Raw genomic sequence first — 15,213 nt, 5'->3', positions numbered from 1 at the left:
AAAAGGTGAAGGGAGAAGGGGAAAAAGACCGCTGCGGCGTTAAGACGGACGTCGTGTGCGGGTGTATGCCGGGCCCGTTGGTGGGTCGTTCAGAAGGCAAGGAAAGACCTGTGAGAAGGGGGACGACGAAACTGGGATAAAAAGCCGCGTAGAACTACCTGGAAATGCCCTACGAAAGCACTAAGGCAATTTCCTGAAGACAAGCAAAAGATGGCAACGAATGGTCACGCAAATGGACGGCTTGCTGGCAAGGTGGCGCTCGTGACGGGCGGCGCCATGGGAATCGGAGAGGCCATCAGCCGTCGTTTCGCGCGGGAGGGAGCATCTATTCTCATCGCCGATACCAACGAGGAAGCAGCGAGAGCCGTAGCCGAATCACTCTCGTCAGAGGGCGTTGAGGCGGACTACGTGGTCGCGAATGTCACCTCACGATCCGACTGGGAGAATATCGTGGCCAAAATCAAGTCTCAGTTCCGCGCCCGGCTCGACATCCTCGTGAACAACGCCGGCACAGCCTATCCTACACAGTCATCGTTGACCGTGTCGGAGGCGAACTTCGACAAAGTCTATTCGGTCAATGTCAAATCGATCTTCCACTCCGTCCAGACCATCTTCCCTCTGATGATCGCGAACCAGGGGGGCGCCGTGATCAACATTTCGTCAATTGCCGCCATTCGTCCACGGGGCAGACTCACATGGTACAACTCGTCGAAGGCGGCGGTGTCTAATGCCTCGAAAGCGCTCGCCCACGAGTTTGGTGCGGAGGGTATCCGGGTCAATTGTGCCTGTCCGGTCTTGGTTCCGACCCAGCTCGCCAGCAACTTTGTCCCTGGATTTGACAACACGCCCGAGCAGCACACCAAGGCGGCCCAGCTCTTGCAGATTCCTCTCGGGCGTGTGACCACGACCGAGGACGTGGCTAATACTGCTCTGTGGCTGGCAAGCGATGAGAGCTCCTTTATCACCGGCGTCGATCATCATGTTGACGGGGGAAGAAGTATATAGTATAGTCATCAGGGCAGACAAATGATATGAAATACATATGCGCGCATAGTGTCTAAGATAATACATGGTCTCTATCGTATGGCCTCTATCGTATGATTCTCTGGCCCTAGTCATTACCATCGGAATCCTAGCGCATGCATGCTCGTGAGTCGGACGAAAATACATAGACCACCGCATCCTAACACTCCAGGCAGTGCATCCTAATATCCTTTGATCTCCCTCTCCATTTCAAGTTGTCTATTTGCTATTCCCTATCAATACATAGTTAAAGTAGATCTTAATTACTATGCTGCTAGACAGTAGGTAGCCGCCAATACGGTTGGCCCTTCGATTTAGAATAGCTAAGCTTCTTGAGCTAAGCTCATCGCAAATCTCTACGCTGCTCTATATCGCAGGTACCGCCATGACGATGCTCTTCGTGGTCATAAACTCTTTCACCCCCCATTTCCCACCTTCCACACCAAATCCGCTATGCTTGATGCCACCAAAAGGGATTTCTCCCCCGGCGATAACGCCGGTGTTAACTCCAACCATACCCACTTCCAGGCCTTCGGCCATGCGCCAAACTCGTGCCACATTGTTCGTGCACACATAGCTTCCTAGACCAACCTCGGAGTTATTCGCCATCTTGAGAACTTCCTCTTCGGTATCGAAAGGGTACAGCGCCGCAACAGGACCGAAGATCTCTTCGTTGTGCGAAAGCATGCGGTCGCTCATATCGGCTAGGACAGAAGGTTGGAAGAAGTAACCTTTCCGATCCATCGCCTTGCCCCCGTAGAGGATCTTGGCACCTTTATCCACCGCATCGTCTATATGAGCCTGGACTTTCTCGACTCCGCGCTGCACGGTCAACGGCCCGACCGTCACGCCGTCCTCGAATCCATCGCCGCACTTGACCTGGGAGAAATTTTCCACCAAGAGACGGGACAGTTCAGAATATACGCCACGCTGAACATATATCCGGTTGGCGCAAACGCATGTCTGGCCGGAATTCCGAATCTTGGCCCCCATCAAGGCGTTGACCGTCATTGGCAGGTCGCAGTCGTCGAAGATGATAAAGGGCGAATTGCCCCCGAGCTCCAAGGAGAGCTTTTTCAGGCTGTTGGAGCACTGCCGCATCAACAACTTGCCGACGGTCGTCGACCCGGTAAAAGAAAGTTTCCTGATGTTTTGGTCTTCACAGAGTGCCTTGCCAATCTCCGCCAGATTCTGCATTCCCGTCACCACATTGAGCACCCCGGGAGGGAGACCGGCTTGTTCCCCGAGGTACGCAATCGCGAGTGCGGTGAGAGACGTCTCCCCGGCGGGTTTGACGATGGCAGCACATCCAGCGACAATGGCAGCCCCGGCCTTTCGGGTGACCATGGCAGCGGGGAAGTTCCAGGGGGTCAGACAGGCGACAACCCCGATGGGCTGGTGAATGACGAACACTCGGTTGCCCGGGTTGGCCGACGGGATAATATCCCCGTATATCCTTTCCGCCTCGCCGCTGTAGAACTCGAGATAGCTCGCAGCGAACGCGATTTCGCCCTTCGCCTCGGCGAATGGCTTGCCATTCTCCATCGTCATGATCCTCCCTAGATCCTCAGCGTTTTCCAACAGCAGCTGAGCCCATTTCCGGACGATCGCCCCGCGTTGTTTTGGGCTGATCTGTTTCCACTTCTCGAAGGCCGCGAGCGCTTGTCCTGAGGCAATTCGCACATCTTCTTTGCTCAACTCTGGGAGCTTTGCAATCGAGTCACCGGTTGAGGGATTGATCACATCGAATGTCTTGCCATAACGTGAATCCGTCCATTTTCCATTGATGTAGGCCTTGTCTTGCCATAACTTCGGATTCTTGAGAGCCGGCTGCATTGCTGAATCCGATCGACACACCGCAATTGATACTTGAGAAGAGCTAAAAGGAGATATAACACTGGTAAGATACTGGGAGACTTTTCCTACGTAGCTTATGCCCGGGAAAAGTTCCATCTTATCAGAGTGACGCACTGGTCTTTGCACGTTTCTCCGGCCTAAACCCGCCAAGGCCACCTGCGGCGTTAGAGCGGTCTCCAGTGGACTACATGTAATCACTGGTCCACTGGACCGTTTGCTGAACCTGTGATGAGAATAGTGGATTTCGCAAATTGAGGTGCATTCGAGGTCATCGAAATGTCTTTAGATCACCACAGCAGTGTTAGCGACCACCGCACTGCCCCGAGTCAGCCGGCGGCGTCGGCGGCCCGAAATGCGAAGCCGAATTCGATGAAGCAACAACTAAAACAAGGCAAGGTTGTCAGCGCCATGTCCCTACGGTACTCTCGCGGAGTTGAGATCGTTGGATTTGCGAAAGCTGCGGGGATGCAAGGGGTGCTCGTCGATCTGGAACATAGCTCGATCGATCTGGATCAGTGTATGCAATTCACGCTCGCCGCTTTAGCTCACCACATCACACCTGTCGTACGAGTTCCCTCGACAGCATGCTCGTTTGTCGGGAGAGTGCTAGATGGTGGCGCGCAAGCGGTCATCATCCCCCATGTCCGCACAGCGCAGGATGCTTTGGACGCCGCTCGTGCCGCAAGATTCTTCCCTGATGGTGAACGTTCCGCAATTGGCGGCCTAGCAGCTCTACAGTACGGCTCATATCCAACGATCGAGGCGAATATAGCCGCCAACGAGCAAGTGATGTGTATCATCATGATTGAAACCCTCGAGTCGTTGGAGAACCTGGACGAGATCGCGGCAACTGATAATGTGGACGTTCTTCTCATTGGGACAAACGATATGTCTGCCTGCTTAGGGGCTCCTGGAAATCACGATGATAAGAGAATTACGGAGATTTACGAGCGGGTTATTTCGGTCTGTCGCAAAAATGGGAAGGCGATAGGGATCGGTGGCCTGTACGCCCGACAAGATCTCATCGACAAATTTATCCATATGGCATCTGGGCTTGGGCGCTTCATCATGTGCGGGAGTGACCAAGACTATGTATTGGAAGGTGCTAGACGCACTGCGAAATGGCTGGAGACGTACAATTCTTGAATTACATGAAGCAGTGGGCTCTGCATTCTTAGACCAGGGTGCTACTTGATAGACTTGGGGGTTTCGCCCCCTGTAGAGGACGGTACATACTTGGAGCTTCAATGTCAATGAGCTTTGCTTAGGATGAAACATGGAAAACTGCTCCCATGGTGGATTTTGGAATTTCCGGTGAAGTGAAGGGTTGGTGCCGAATCGTAGAAGACTACCGTCGATTGATTTCAACAAAGCCCCCATATCGAGGCGAGTGTTTACGGTGCCAGGCTTGAGCTCCTTCGAGGTATAGCGAGAATATCTCTTTCGACATACATCCCTGATATCGCTCGAGAATTTCCCTGGTATATCCTAGCTTTCCTTAAGCTAGAGACAGAATCAGGTGTTCATCACGTAGTTGAGAGTTTAAAGGGCCCTAGTGATCGTGATCATCTTACGAGGGTGGTCTACTATCTTGGCATGTCGAAGTGTTGTCGTGAATGCCGTGTTAACGCCGGTGGCGATATACCGCCGGTCATATTGTGGTTCCTCACCGGCTCGGGGTAGTGTTTGGTGACCCTATACCCAGTCCTTATATCATGCTGTTTCCGGTAAATATGCGCACGTGCTTCCGTCCTCATACCGCAAAATGCCCCATCATGATCACAGCCACCTATGATGAGAGCCAGCATGAGCCGGCAGCTTTTATTAAGTTGATCATTAACTAGCACGTCTGCCTTTGCTTATATGTTGCAGAGTATCCCAGGCACAAATAACCCTAAAACGCCCGCCCACAGCATTAACGGCAACGTGAGGCGAACACACGTCGACGCGATCTAAACCGGCGGTGTTCCTAGCGCCGTGCTATTCCTGCTGTCTATTTATGCTGTCATTAGACTTATCCTATCCGTCTCTAATAGGGCTCCTTGAATACGCTGGAGAGACTAGCTACGAAGAGTTATTAAGATGCGAGAATAAGTAGATGATCTATATATATACCAGAAAGGGACGGGGAAATGCGAATTTATGAGGTGAATCTTTCAAAATTATCGAGTTCCTTAGACGATGAGGCCTCGGGCTCCGTTGAACCGGTCGCTCGGATTTATCATCAAACCGGAGAGTCGGACTAATGTTTAGGCCGACGGGAAAATTAATAAAGCAGGAGGTTCACGAGCTGTTAAGGTAACATTATAAAATCACCAACTTGTAACCCACAACTTGAAATTCATAATTTATTCTATTTCCCCCTTCTACGAAAAATCTATCCATTTCAACCTCAAGCTCCTTTTGATTTTGATCGTCTAAGAATACCCTTCCCTAGCTCTCGCCTTGAAAGAATATATCAGCATGGTCTGGGCTCACGGATCATCACTGCTCTTTCCGATAACATTAAAGGCATGCTCGTTATTCTCCATAATCACCGGCTCCATGGATGTATGCCTCGGCATCGACATGATCAACTCTATATCTGGACCCCTTCCGACTAGATCGCCCGCCGTAGCGCTGGTAGACAGTCAAATTCGATTCCTAGGAGCTATGTGGGCCGGCTATGGTATGATGCTTTGGTGGACAAGCAATGATTTAGAGACGAGACGGACCCCATTGGGACTCCTTGGTGCGATCATGTTTCTCGCCGGACTTGGCCGTCTGCTGTCAGGTCTGAGCCATGGCTTTAGCGCTACCTGGGTGCAAGTCGCCACGGCAGCCGAGCTGTTTGGACCAGTTGCAATGTATTCGCTTGGGTGTTGAGAGAACGTTGACATGGACCGGCCGTAGATAGGATGCCAAATTCTCCTAGGTCGAGGAGCCACCGAGCTGATCGCCCACAAAACACATGGAGGTTGGCGCCATGAAGTCACCACTCAACTTGTTCGGATTGGGCTGCTCATGAACTTTGGCTCTTATCACGTTAGTCTTCTTTCGCGATAGATTGTGACTCTTGGGTTTGACCACTACGCCAGCTGGCTAAAAAGGCACAATGTTTAGTCAGTGACACGATACCCAAACTATACATATGCTCGAATCCTAAAATCTTCCTCTCTTCTCTGTTTTAAGAGGCAGACACCGTCACTTTCTCATTTCACAACGTACACCTCCCTCGTTGTCTGCTTTGCGTCGCAAGCTTTTTGACGCCCTGAGCCTATATCCCATAAATACAAAAACAGCGAGAGAGTAGACATCTTATTCTGGCGGCAATAACGACACGAATCCGTATCACAGTATTGATGATAAACTAAAGTAAATAGGAAGAAAGATGGGAAAAGACAAAGTGCGAACCTCTACGGTGCGGGTTAGCAGCTAGTATCTAAGAGTTAGAAAAGGGGGCATATAAGTTTAGATGTCTATAGAACCTAAGGTGTTCTAAATACGCCCTAGAGGCTGGTCTGATGTATACTTTTGTTAAGCCAATCCGGGAGAGGGTCCGGAAGGGAATTTCGTTTCCATGACGAATTCCGGAAAATTGCGAGGAGAAAAAGGGGGAGTTGAAAGAAACGGAGGAGAAAGGGCAGAGTCGGTGGAATTTAGGTGTTGGAGGAAAGGGCTTTTTTCACTTTGGGTGACGTGGGTCCGTCCCCAATTTCTTAGTGTGTTGCTGTGCATAGGAGAGTGAGTACCGGATAGGCTCTGAACCTACCTAGAGTCGTCAAAATGCCTCAGCCATCCCGAGTTGTTTTCGTCGGCCCCGGCTGCCGTGGCAATGCTTGGGCAAACTCTCCAGCCAACTTTGGAGATAAGGTTGCTAAGGTCGAGTCATTTTCAGGTTTCAATTTATAACTAGACTCCACTTAGTTCGCCAAGCGTGTGATCCATGGGTGAAGGAATCGGCGGGCCATTTGATGTCGACTAGTATTTCGATATTCCTATAATTAGCACTGGTTTCTATATAGACTAGAGCTAGACTAAGCTTATACTAAACTAGTGGAATGCTAACAGGCTTAAATTTACCTATATAGCCAAGGTAGCATAAGATCACCTTGCTATCCCGGTAATTGAGGTAGATATCGAGAGATCATTAAATAGCGAGAGAGATGTACTAGGAATTCGACGTCTCTCTCTAAAAGGCAAGACTCTTAGTACCCTTATAAGGCTGAAAGATGACATACGTTGGAAGTTTTAATAGTTATATAGTTATGGTTTTTTCTTTGGCATAGATGCGGTTGATATTCTACACCTAATTTAAAGGCCTCCAAGGCTCACACTAGACCACCAGATTTCCTCTTAACCCAGGTTTGGCAATATCCAACTCTTACTAGCATTCTCTTTTATAATCTTTTAGTATTTGGTGTACTGATCTGACGAGCATTAAATATCTAAAGCAATGGAATCGCCAGCCCATCACCTCGTGGGTCACTGCCAGCACTATAAACCCGGGTTCCCTCATCATAGTGACACCGGATGATCTGGCCGCGACCGAACATGCCCCTTTTCCAGCCGGTGAGGACCTCAATCCGATGACCCAACTTCTTGAGACCTTCAATGGCCTCAACGCTGATTCCTTCCTCTACATAGACGACCGGTTTCCCGTCGACGATCTTGTCCGCAGCAATGCAGATGCGTGGCGCATCAAGTGCCGCTTGGGGATGATGGTTGAAGGCGAGCATATTCAACAGGACCTGAACATGTCCCTGTGGCTGCATAAAGCCGCCCATGACACCATACACGGAGTGCAACGACCCGTCTGAAATATTCGTGATCATGGCTGGAATAATCGTGTGGTAGGGCCGTTTCCCGGGTGCCACCACATTCGGATGGCCAGCTATTAATGAGAAATTTGCGCCTCGATTCTGTAGCGTAAATCCACAACCCTTGGGGACAATCGCACTGCCGAATTCGGTGTAAACGCTGTTGATAAACGACATGCCGTTTCCCTCCCGATCAGTCACAGCGAAATATACCGTGTCACAGTGGTTATGGGCTGGGCTATCATGGCTGAGGGTGTCTGCTGCTTTCCCTGGGCTAAATAATTCCGCGCGTTTCGCTAGATAGGTTTCCGAAATGAGCTCTTGGGACGGAACTCTTTCAAGGTCCGGATCAGTCACCCACCAGGCCGCATCTGCGAAGGCGATGCGGAGGGATTCGATAATAGCGTGCAGATATTCAGTCGAGTTATGCTGGGCTTCTGTGAATGTAGGGATTTTACCCATCTTTTCAAGTTCCTCGAGGATTCCCAATGCCATCAGGGCAACGATGCCTTGTCCGTTAGGCGGGTGCTCCCAGATTTTTACGCCCTGGTTGGTGCCATCATCAGTCCCCGGGGTCTGCTTCTTACAGACCTCTTGACCCTTGAATTGGAGTGAGATGGCATCAACGTCTTGGCTGCCAGTCTCGGCGTGACGTTTTAAGTCGTCGAGACTTAAATAGCCGCCTAGGTCCTGTACAACCTTGACGAGTTCATCTGCGACGCGGCCTTCATAGAATCCCTTCTTGCCGTCTGCTGCTAGTGCACGGAAGGTCTGGGCGAGGGCTGAGTTCTTCATGATTTCACCGGCAGAGGGACTTCTCAGGCCATCCTTGACCGACGGATCTACCTTGAGCAGTTCCTTGAAATTCGGGGATGCAGAACGGAGGAGATGTTCGTGATCACGCCACTGCATAAGTTAGGACGGAAGGACGGTTTCCCTTAAAGGACCAAGGTCGAAACGGTTACTTACAAAGGAAGACGACAACTCAGAGACCGGGAAGCCTTCCTCGGCCAACTCGATGGCCGGAGCAAGGATCTGCTCCAGAGAGAGCTTGCCACTGCCGAATCTCTCAACCGTGTCAACCCACCCCGCCGCCGCACCGGGTGTCGTCACGGCCAGTGCGCTTGTCTTGGGAATTGATTCCGTCTGATCGGGGCCGACGTTCAGATCCGTTTTGATCTGCTCGAGGGTTGTGTTGGCAGGGTATCGGCCAGAACCGTTCATGGCACGGATGGCTTTCGTTTTGGCATTATAAAACAGACAGAACATGTCACCTCCAATGCCAGTGGACGACGGCTCGGTGACATTTAATGCGGCAGCTACGGCATGGAATGGTTAGCTTTCTTCCCTCAGGAGTGTCTGATGCTAGTAAAGGTACTTGCCGACAGCTACAGCGGCGTCCTATAGAATAATAAAATGAGCGTGTTACGTGGCAACAACGGATAGGACCAATCGTACCGCAGCATTTCCTCCCTCCTGCAGAATCCTCTGTCCGGCAGCGGCGGCCAGAGGTTGGGTGCAGGTTACTATCCCATTCGTGCTATGGACGACACTTCTCCTGCTGGCAAACGGGAGGAAGCTCTGGTTCGGTCTGGAATAGACAGCCTTCGAGTTGAGAGGCATTGTCACGCCTGCGAGTGGTAGAGAGATCGGGTGTAGATGAACAAACAATCCAGCTTTGGCTCTGTAGTCGTAATGCGGGCAACTAGATCGCGGAATAGGCAAGAGATGACGAAAAGAGGGGTGTGATCTTTCTGACTAGGGAAAAAGGGACACCGTAAGTAGAATGGGAGGACGTTCGTGTATCGACGAGAGTCGGGAAGTCAAGTCTAGAGCGAAGAGTCATAGAGAACCAGTTGATAAGAAAGTGGGGTGCTGCGATGATTGATACTTTTGCGCATCGTAAATTGGACAAACGACCTTCCACTTCTGGCGAAGTTGACGTTACGGTCGACCCCACCACGAATGTTTATTAGTTAGTGGTACGTAGGCCTAAGCTTATTTAATATTATTGTGGACGTTTCTTTTGTTCGTCCAGTTCGGCTCCCTTCCGACGGATGCTGGCCTTCTCAGACGTCCGATGACATGCAGCTAGGCGGTGCCGAGATCGGCTTCGTTCGCTCAGCTAAACGAAAAAGAAACCTGCATCGGGGAACGGGAGCAGAGAACGGAGAGCAGGATCTGAGGGTTATTCTGCGGTGACCTAATTACTTTTCTCTTTCTTTTTCTTCCTTCTGCTGAACGTGCTTGACAACTGATTATCTCCGATTACTCGCTATGGGACTCATCGAGGCCGCCCTTAGGTAACTAGTGTGGCACGTGGAACCTCGAAAGTTTTACCGTTTTAGGTACAGTCAGCTCCAGTTCGACGCTAGATAACAGTCGACCCAATATATGAAACCGGAAATTTTAAAACCTGACAACACCCATGATTACCGCCGATTCTGCCGCCAAAAGTTTCCTGTATTTTCATATACAGCATCTAATATTTTGTATGTCAGCCCTCTGCCTAAATGAATGCCTGCACACGATGAGACATCGTTTCTGACAGATGCATCATGAATATCTAGGTCTAATTCAGCCCAAGCCTCCTGCGCTACCTCGATTAATCTCATGTGTGTAATATTGTTATTGGGCACCATCGCCTTCAATTCGGGATGAAGCTTGTAGGTCTTATCCCTTCAATAGTGTCCACAGGTTCTCGATTGGACTCAAATCTGGTGATTTTGAAGGCCAATCCAGAACCTCAATCCCCGTATCCTCAAGCACATTGCGTAATATTCGCATTACGTGTCGAAGCATTACCTTGATGATAAATCCCGTCTTGATTTGCAAGTAAGATAGGCAAGATACAACGAGATAGATCTCATATCACAAAACTAATGCCCGTACGTCGAGTAAACCTGGAAAAGCAGCCCAAAACATATGTTTTAAAACTGCATACAGCTCCTACATACTCCGTCACTTCGCCCCAGTCATACCTAGTTAGATAGCACCTTTTCATACAAGAATGGATCGATGGGACTGAGAAGCCACAATGCGCGATACCCCAAAAGTATAGATAGGTTACCCCAAAAGTATAGATAGGTTACCCCAAAAGTATAGATAGGTTACCCCAAAGCTATAGATAGGTTACCCCAAAAGTATAGATAGGTACTAGATGGACATGTAGATTATAATGATCGGTAATAAAACTACATGGCCCAAGCCCCCCAACAGGATTTCGTTTTGCGAGTACCCCAACTGTAGCAATTCACCGATACATACATACACACGCACACATAGGTCAATGAACCACCATGATCTAAGTCTCATGCTTAGTAAGCATATCGGAACCGATGGTTCTGTATATCCGTCAGATCCAAGAAAGCCAGGTCGGCGGCGGATGCCTCGTCCTCAGACCCAGCCTGCTCCAGGTCTCGCTTGGCGTTCTCCCATACCGTGAGCTGTCGGAGAGCAAGCGCCATCAGGACCACGGCGGACATGGTCGCGATCAGGGTAATCTTGGCCGCGTTATAGCTGGGTGCGTCGGAGACCTGGAACAGCTGAGGGCCGATCAGATTGCCCACGCAGAACGCCATCAAGGTCAGAGCGTTGCGCATCGCGCGTTTGGTATATCCGCTGGTATTGGCGGAATTCCAACTGTAGATGATAGGAAGCATGGCCGGGCATGCGTTGAGGAGATAGACGCCGAAGAGCTTGCCCACTTTATACTGTTCACCAAGGCCTGTCACAGGGAGATAATTAGTTAGTTGATCATTCGTCATCACTTCTAAGGAGCATTCATACCCAGGAGCAAGCCAGCGCCAAGAATACTGGGTATCGTAATGATGGCAATCATGTAGGAGCGGTGTCCAATGGCGCCGATGAGGTAGGTAGCCCCAACAGTGGCGATGATCGAGACGGCCCCTGAAGGCATCTGGATAATGGTGGTGCGCTGCGTCGAGAATCCGAATGTCGCGATGATGATGCTGGAGAAGTTAGATACAGCACCGTTGTCGATCATAGCCAGGAGAGTGATGAAGAACAAGGGCCAGGTCTCCTTGTCCTTGAACAACAGCTCCACCAGTTGATATGGCTTGAAATGCTTGTTTTCAACACCAGTCAGGTTCACGCGGACGTGTTCGATTGCTGTAATCTTCTCTTCGTCGTTGAGGAAGGAAGCACTCATAGGGTTGTCTGGAAGGAGGAAGATGATGGCGATTCCAGCCACCGTAGTAAGACATCCCTGCAATTCACCTTCATCAGCTTCCAGTGCTCTCAGGATCCTTACAGTCCAAAAGCAACCTACCATGAAAAGGAACAGGATCTGCCAGTTCGCCAATGCGGTGGAGTTCACATGCTGGAAGCCATACGAGATAGCGGATCCAACAATCTGTGCCACACCAATCTGACTGTACCACAAACCCGTCCGGCGCGACTGTTCCGGCTTGGTCCACCACATGCCCGTGATGAGGATGAGAGATGGCGCCACAGAGGCCTCGAACGCACCGAGGAGGATACGAACGATCATTAGAGAGGCATAGCTTTCACAAGCGGCGTGGCAGGCAACGAGAATGCCCCAGCAGGTGACGTTGATTCCAATATACTTGCCAATGGGGAAGCGCTGCATGAGGTACGCGGTGATCGGCTCCGCGACAAAGTATCCGACGTAGAAGATAGTTCCGATATTGTTGTACTCGTTCCCTTTCAGGTTATCCTTGATACCCATGACGGCCGCATAGTTTAGCAAAGTCTTGTCTAGATACTGCAAGAAGTAGATGCCCATGAGGATCGGCATAATTCGCAGGTCAATTTTCCACCGTAACGCTCTGCTTTCCGCGATATCAACGACCCCAGCCCTATGCTCCCGCGTCAGGAACATCAGCGCCGCATCACCGTCCACATACTTCTCAGGGGGTGTGGTTGGCACCTGCATGGCTGTCTCGGGCGCAATAGTTTCTTTGGTCTCCATGTTGCCTGATTGACTGAGACGGGGTTGGTTGACAGACGACCAGGAGGGGGGATTCATCCCTATATCATGTTCCTGCCATAAGGTTTGCCGAACATCTGTAATGTACTGGTTATCTGAACTTCATATCAGCACGTAAAATATATAATAATATTCATGGTTTCTAATCATGTTTATCGGCCGAACATGTACACATCTCACTTATCGGAGCACAGGGCTATCTGTGCCGCGTAGTCGCCCCACACTCCTGCTGGGTATTGGTGTTCCTCACATTGGAGTTAACGCCTATCTTCTACCTTTTCTTCCTTTTGGAGGTACGCCTACAACCATGCCAAAACCAGTCTGATCCTCACCACCCAGGGTCTGTCAACGTGTAGGCGTCTTATACTCCGTACCTATAGGCCGGTTAGTAAGGCCTCTGGCACGTTCAGAGGACTAATCTGCGTGACATATTCTCGAAAAGCCAGATTGTTGGCTTAAAGGCCTTAACGACTGGTATATAGAGTACGACGAAGAGGAGGCGATCCAGAAAGGTCGGCTAGCAGAAAGCCAACGGCTCCCTACTGCGATGCGAAGGAGCTGGGAGAGTGGAGAATTTTGGATTATGTACGATGCAAGGAATAATATTGCATTCGACGCGATCTATTGGCAAAAGATCGACGAGCGACTCTTTGGATCGACTCAATCCGGCGACGACGAATATTGCGACAATTGGAAGCAGAGACCTCATTTCTTAGAGCTCGAAGAGCAAGAGTTCATGGAAAAGCGTGTGGATCTGAAGCTCAATGAGATGGAAGCAGGTCGATACTATCATGGGTCCCGGATGCACTGGAATATATGAGACATATCGCGAAAATGAATATGTGATCGCTGTTGTATGTTGCTGTGGGGGAACTTTTGTACCGCGAGAGTTGGTTATCGATGGATTGAGATGAGCAGCCCATATAGGGTTGGGGTTGGGTTCGGGCTCTGGGTCGCGGGCCTCGACCCATTTGCGGGGTTTGGCGCAGTCTATGATGGAGGTATGGTGGTCGAGTAGAACAATGGAGAAAGTTGATCAATTCGTGAAGATGATAGGACAAGAGAGCACTTCTATGGATGTGAGCTATGTAAAGGGCAGTGGCACGGATGGGGTAGATTCCTGAGCATCTCCACAACAGTCTAGGGATAACTAACTCAAAACCAGAATCACTTTCCATCTAGTGGGAGTCTTGAACTGTAATAAGGATCTCTTGGCATCCCTACTTAATTAGAACTAAACCATTCTTTGTTGTGTTCCAAGTATTACTACTCTAGTATTATAAATACAGAACGGCAACACGAAGAGAGCAAGTACACAGACTTAGACCAGCTTCATCCCAGAGTTAGTCTCCGCGACACTACCGGTGACATTTGTATCCTTCATAAACCACAGAAAGGATTCTGCGATTTCTTCTGGCTTCCCAATCTTCTCCAATGCCGTGGCAGTCTTAACCCACTCAAACAGACCCTTCTTGCCTCCGGGTCCTGATGATCCCACAACTCCGTCTCGACAAACCCAGGACTAACAATATTCACACGAATAGGCTTTAAATCCAAAGCCAAATACCTAGTAAGACCTTTCAAGCTGGCTGCGTATGAGGCAACAACCGGCCAGCCAGCAATAGGTTTCTCAGAGGATGTTCCCGTCGTCAAAACGATCGATGACTCAAGTCCAGGATTCAGATACTTGGATCCCACCTGCGCAACAAAAAAGGGCGCAAAAAGTCGCATTTGGCCTGCATTGCGCCAATACTCCAACGTGAACTCGTCGTACCTAAACAACTTGGGTGGTTCCGTCGCAGTGAAAACAATGTGGTCCAATTTGCCGACTTTCTTGAACAGGTCTTCTATGTCTTCTTTGAGGGTGTCGCGTGACAAGTCACAGACAAATCCCTGCACCCTTCGTGATGGGTAATCGGTTTGAAGTTGTTTGACCCGCTCGTTGATGCGGGTCTGGTTCGAGGACGAAATTGTAACGTCTGCGCCGGATGCAAGACTAGCCTCAGCGACCGCGTATCCCATGCCCGACGTTCCGCCGATGATGAGAACGTCTTTGTTGAGTAGCTTCTGGTATGCTGGCTTCATTTTTGTGAGGTCTGTTGGGGTTCCGGGATCGGGAAATTGGATATGACTTTTCAGTGGCATCAGGAATGAATTTCAAGAGCGAAAGGTATTTTCCCTTTTGATTTTACTTAGAACCCATTGTATTTATGCGAATAAAAGATGGTACTTTAGCTCTGAGTGATTACCGGCTACGTTGAAAGATCGTCATGGTGTTATGTTTTCCCCCTGCATACTTCTGTCTCTCAAATCGGCGACTTTTTTAATGCAGAGGCCACATTGTTTATGAAGCGTAGTCAAGATCTCGCCAGAAAGTACATTGACAAATCACCGAACAATACCCAATGATTTTCCTCTATACATCTGAAAAACCGGGATAATTCCCCGTGCTCATCCATATGGCGAAAGCCCTCATTACGTACCATTCACGTTACAAATGAATTCGATAATCACCGAAAGAAAATTGTTATTGAGCCTGGTTGATTCAGGACATCAGAATAT

The 15,213-nt window shown here is 49.8% G+C and overlaps 7 protein-coding genes across 7 annotated transcripts; 3 read left to right on the top strand and 4 right to left on the bottom strand.

Moving 5' to 3' along the window:
- Positions 1-210: 210 nt before the first annotated feature.
- PENARI_c019G11242 (SDR family oxidoreductase) lies at positions 211-1,005 on the top strand (the record flags this gene model as incomplete). The annotated part of the gene is made up of 1 exon (XM_022634891.1): positions 211-1,005. The coding sequence occupies one exon, from the start codon at positions 211-213 to the stop codon at positions 1,003-1,005; it is 795 nt and encodes a 264-aa protein (XP_022485266.1).
- Positions 1,006-1,389: 384 nt separating this feature from the next.
- Positions 1,390-2,859, bottom strand: PENARI_c019G08648 (NAD-dependent succinate-semialdehyde dehydrogenase; the record flags this gene model as incomplete). Its single annotated transcript, XM_022634839.1, has 1 exon — positions 1,390-2,859. The coding sequence occupies one exon, from the start codon at positions 2,857-2,859 to the stop codon at positions 1,390-1,392; it is 1,470 nt and encodes a 489-aa protein (XP_022485280.1).
- Positions 2,860-3,156: 297 nt separating this feature from the next.
- Positions 3,157-4,026, top strand: PENARI_c019G07821 (HpcH/HpaI aldolase family protein; the record flags this gene model as incomplete). The annotated part of the gene is made up of 1 exon (XM_022634828.1): positions 3,157-4,026. The coding sequence occupies one exon, from the start codon at positions 3,157-3,159 to the stop codon at positions 4,024-4,026; it is 870 nt and encodes a 289-aa protein (XP_022485259.1).
- A 2,619-nt stretch (positions 4,027-6,645) lies between these two features.
- PENARI_c019G03539 (uncharacterized protein) lies at positions 6,646-6,813 on the top strand (the record flags this gene model as incomplete). The annotated part of the gene is made up of 2 exons (XM_022634750.1): positions 6,646-6,732; positions 6,787-6,813. 2 exons carry the CDS (start codon positions 6,646-6,648, stop codon positions 6,811-6,813), a joined length of 114 nt encoding a protein of 37 aa, XP_022485391.1.
- Positions 6,814-7,307: 494 nt separating this feature from the next.
- PENARI_c019G03076 (gamma-glutamyltransferase family protein) lies at positions 7,308-9,302 on the bottom strand (the record flags this gene model as incomplete). The annotated part of the gene is made up of 4 exons (XM_022634741.1): positions 7,308-8,585; positions 8,649-8,998; positions 9,058-9,067; positions 9,138-9,302. 4 exons carry the CDS (start codon positions 9,300-9,302, stop codon positions 7,308-7,310), a joined length of 1,803 nt encoding a protein of 600 aa, XP_022485338.1.
- A 1,694-nt stretch (positions 9,303-10,996) lies between these two features.
- Positions 10,997-12,633, bottom strand: PENARI_c019G06888 (uncharacterized protein; the record flags this gene model as incomplete). The annotated part of the gene is made up of 3 exons (XM_022634809.1): positions 10,997-11,406; positions 11,469-11,907; positions 11,971-12,633. The coding sequence occupies 3 exons, from the start codon at positions 12,631-12,633 to the stop codon at positions 10,997-10,999; spliced, it is 1,512 nt and encodes a 503-aa protein (XP_022485415.1).
- Positions 12,634-13,972: 1,339 nt separating this feature from the next.
- On the bottom strand, positions 13,973-14,736 carry PENARI_c019G01274 (uncharacterized protein; the record flags this gene model as incomplete). Its single annotated transcript, XM_022634709.1, has 2 exons — positions 13,973-14,136; positions 14,190-14,736. The coding sequence occupies 2 exons, from the start codon at positions 14,734-14,736 to the stop codon at positions 13,973-13,975; spliced, it is 711 nt and encodes a 236-aa protein (XP_022485289.1).
- Between the last annotated feature and the right edge of the window lie 477 nt (positions 14,737-15,213).

This window comes from Penicillium arizonense (assembly GCF_001773325.1).
Source record: "Penicillium arizonense strain CBS 141311 chromosome Unknown PENARI_contig019, whole genome shotgun sequence".
NCBI classification, from domain to species: domain Eukaryota; kingdom Fungi; phylum Ascomycota; class Eurotiomycetes; order Eurotiales; family Aspergillaceae; genus Penicillium; species Penicillium arizonense.
Note: the sequence above shows the minus strand (reverse complement) of the source record. Positions and strands in the feature narration are given on the sequence as shown.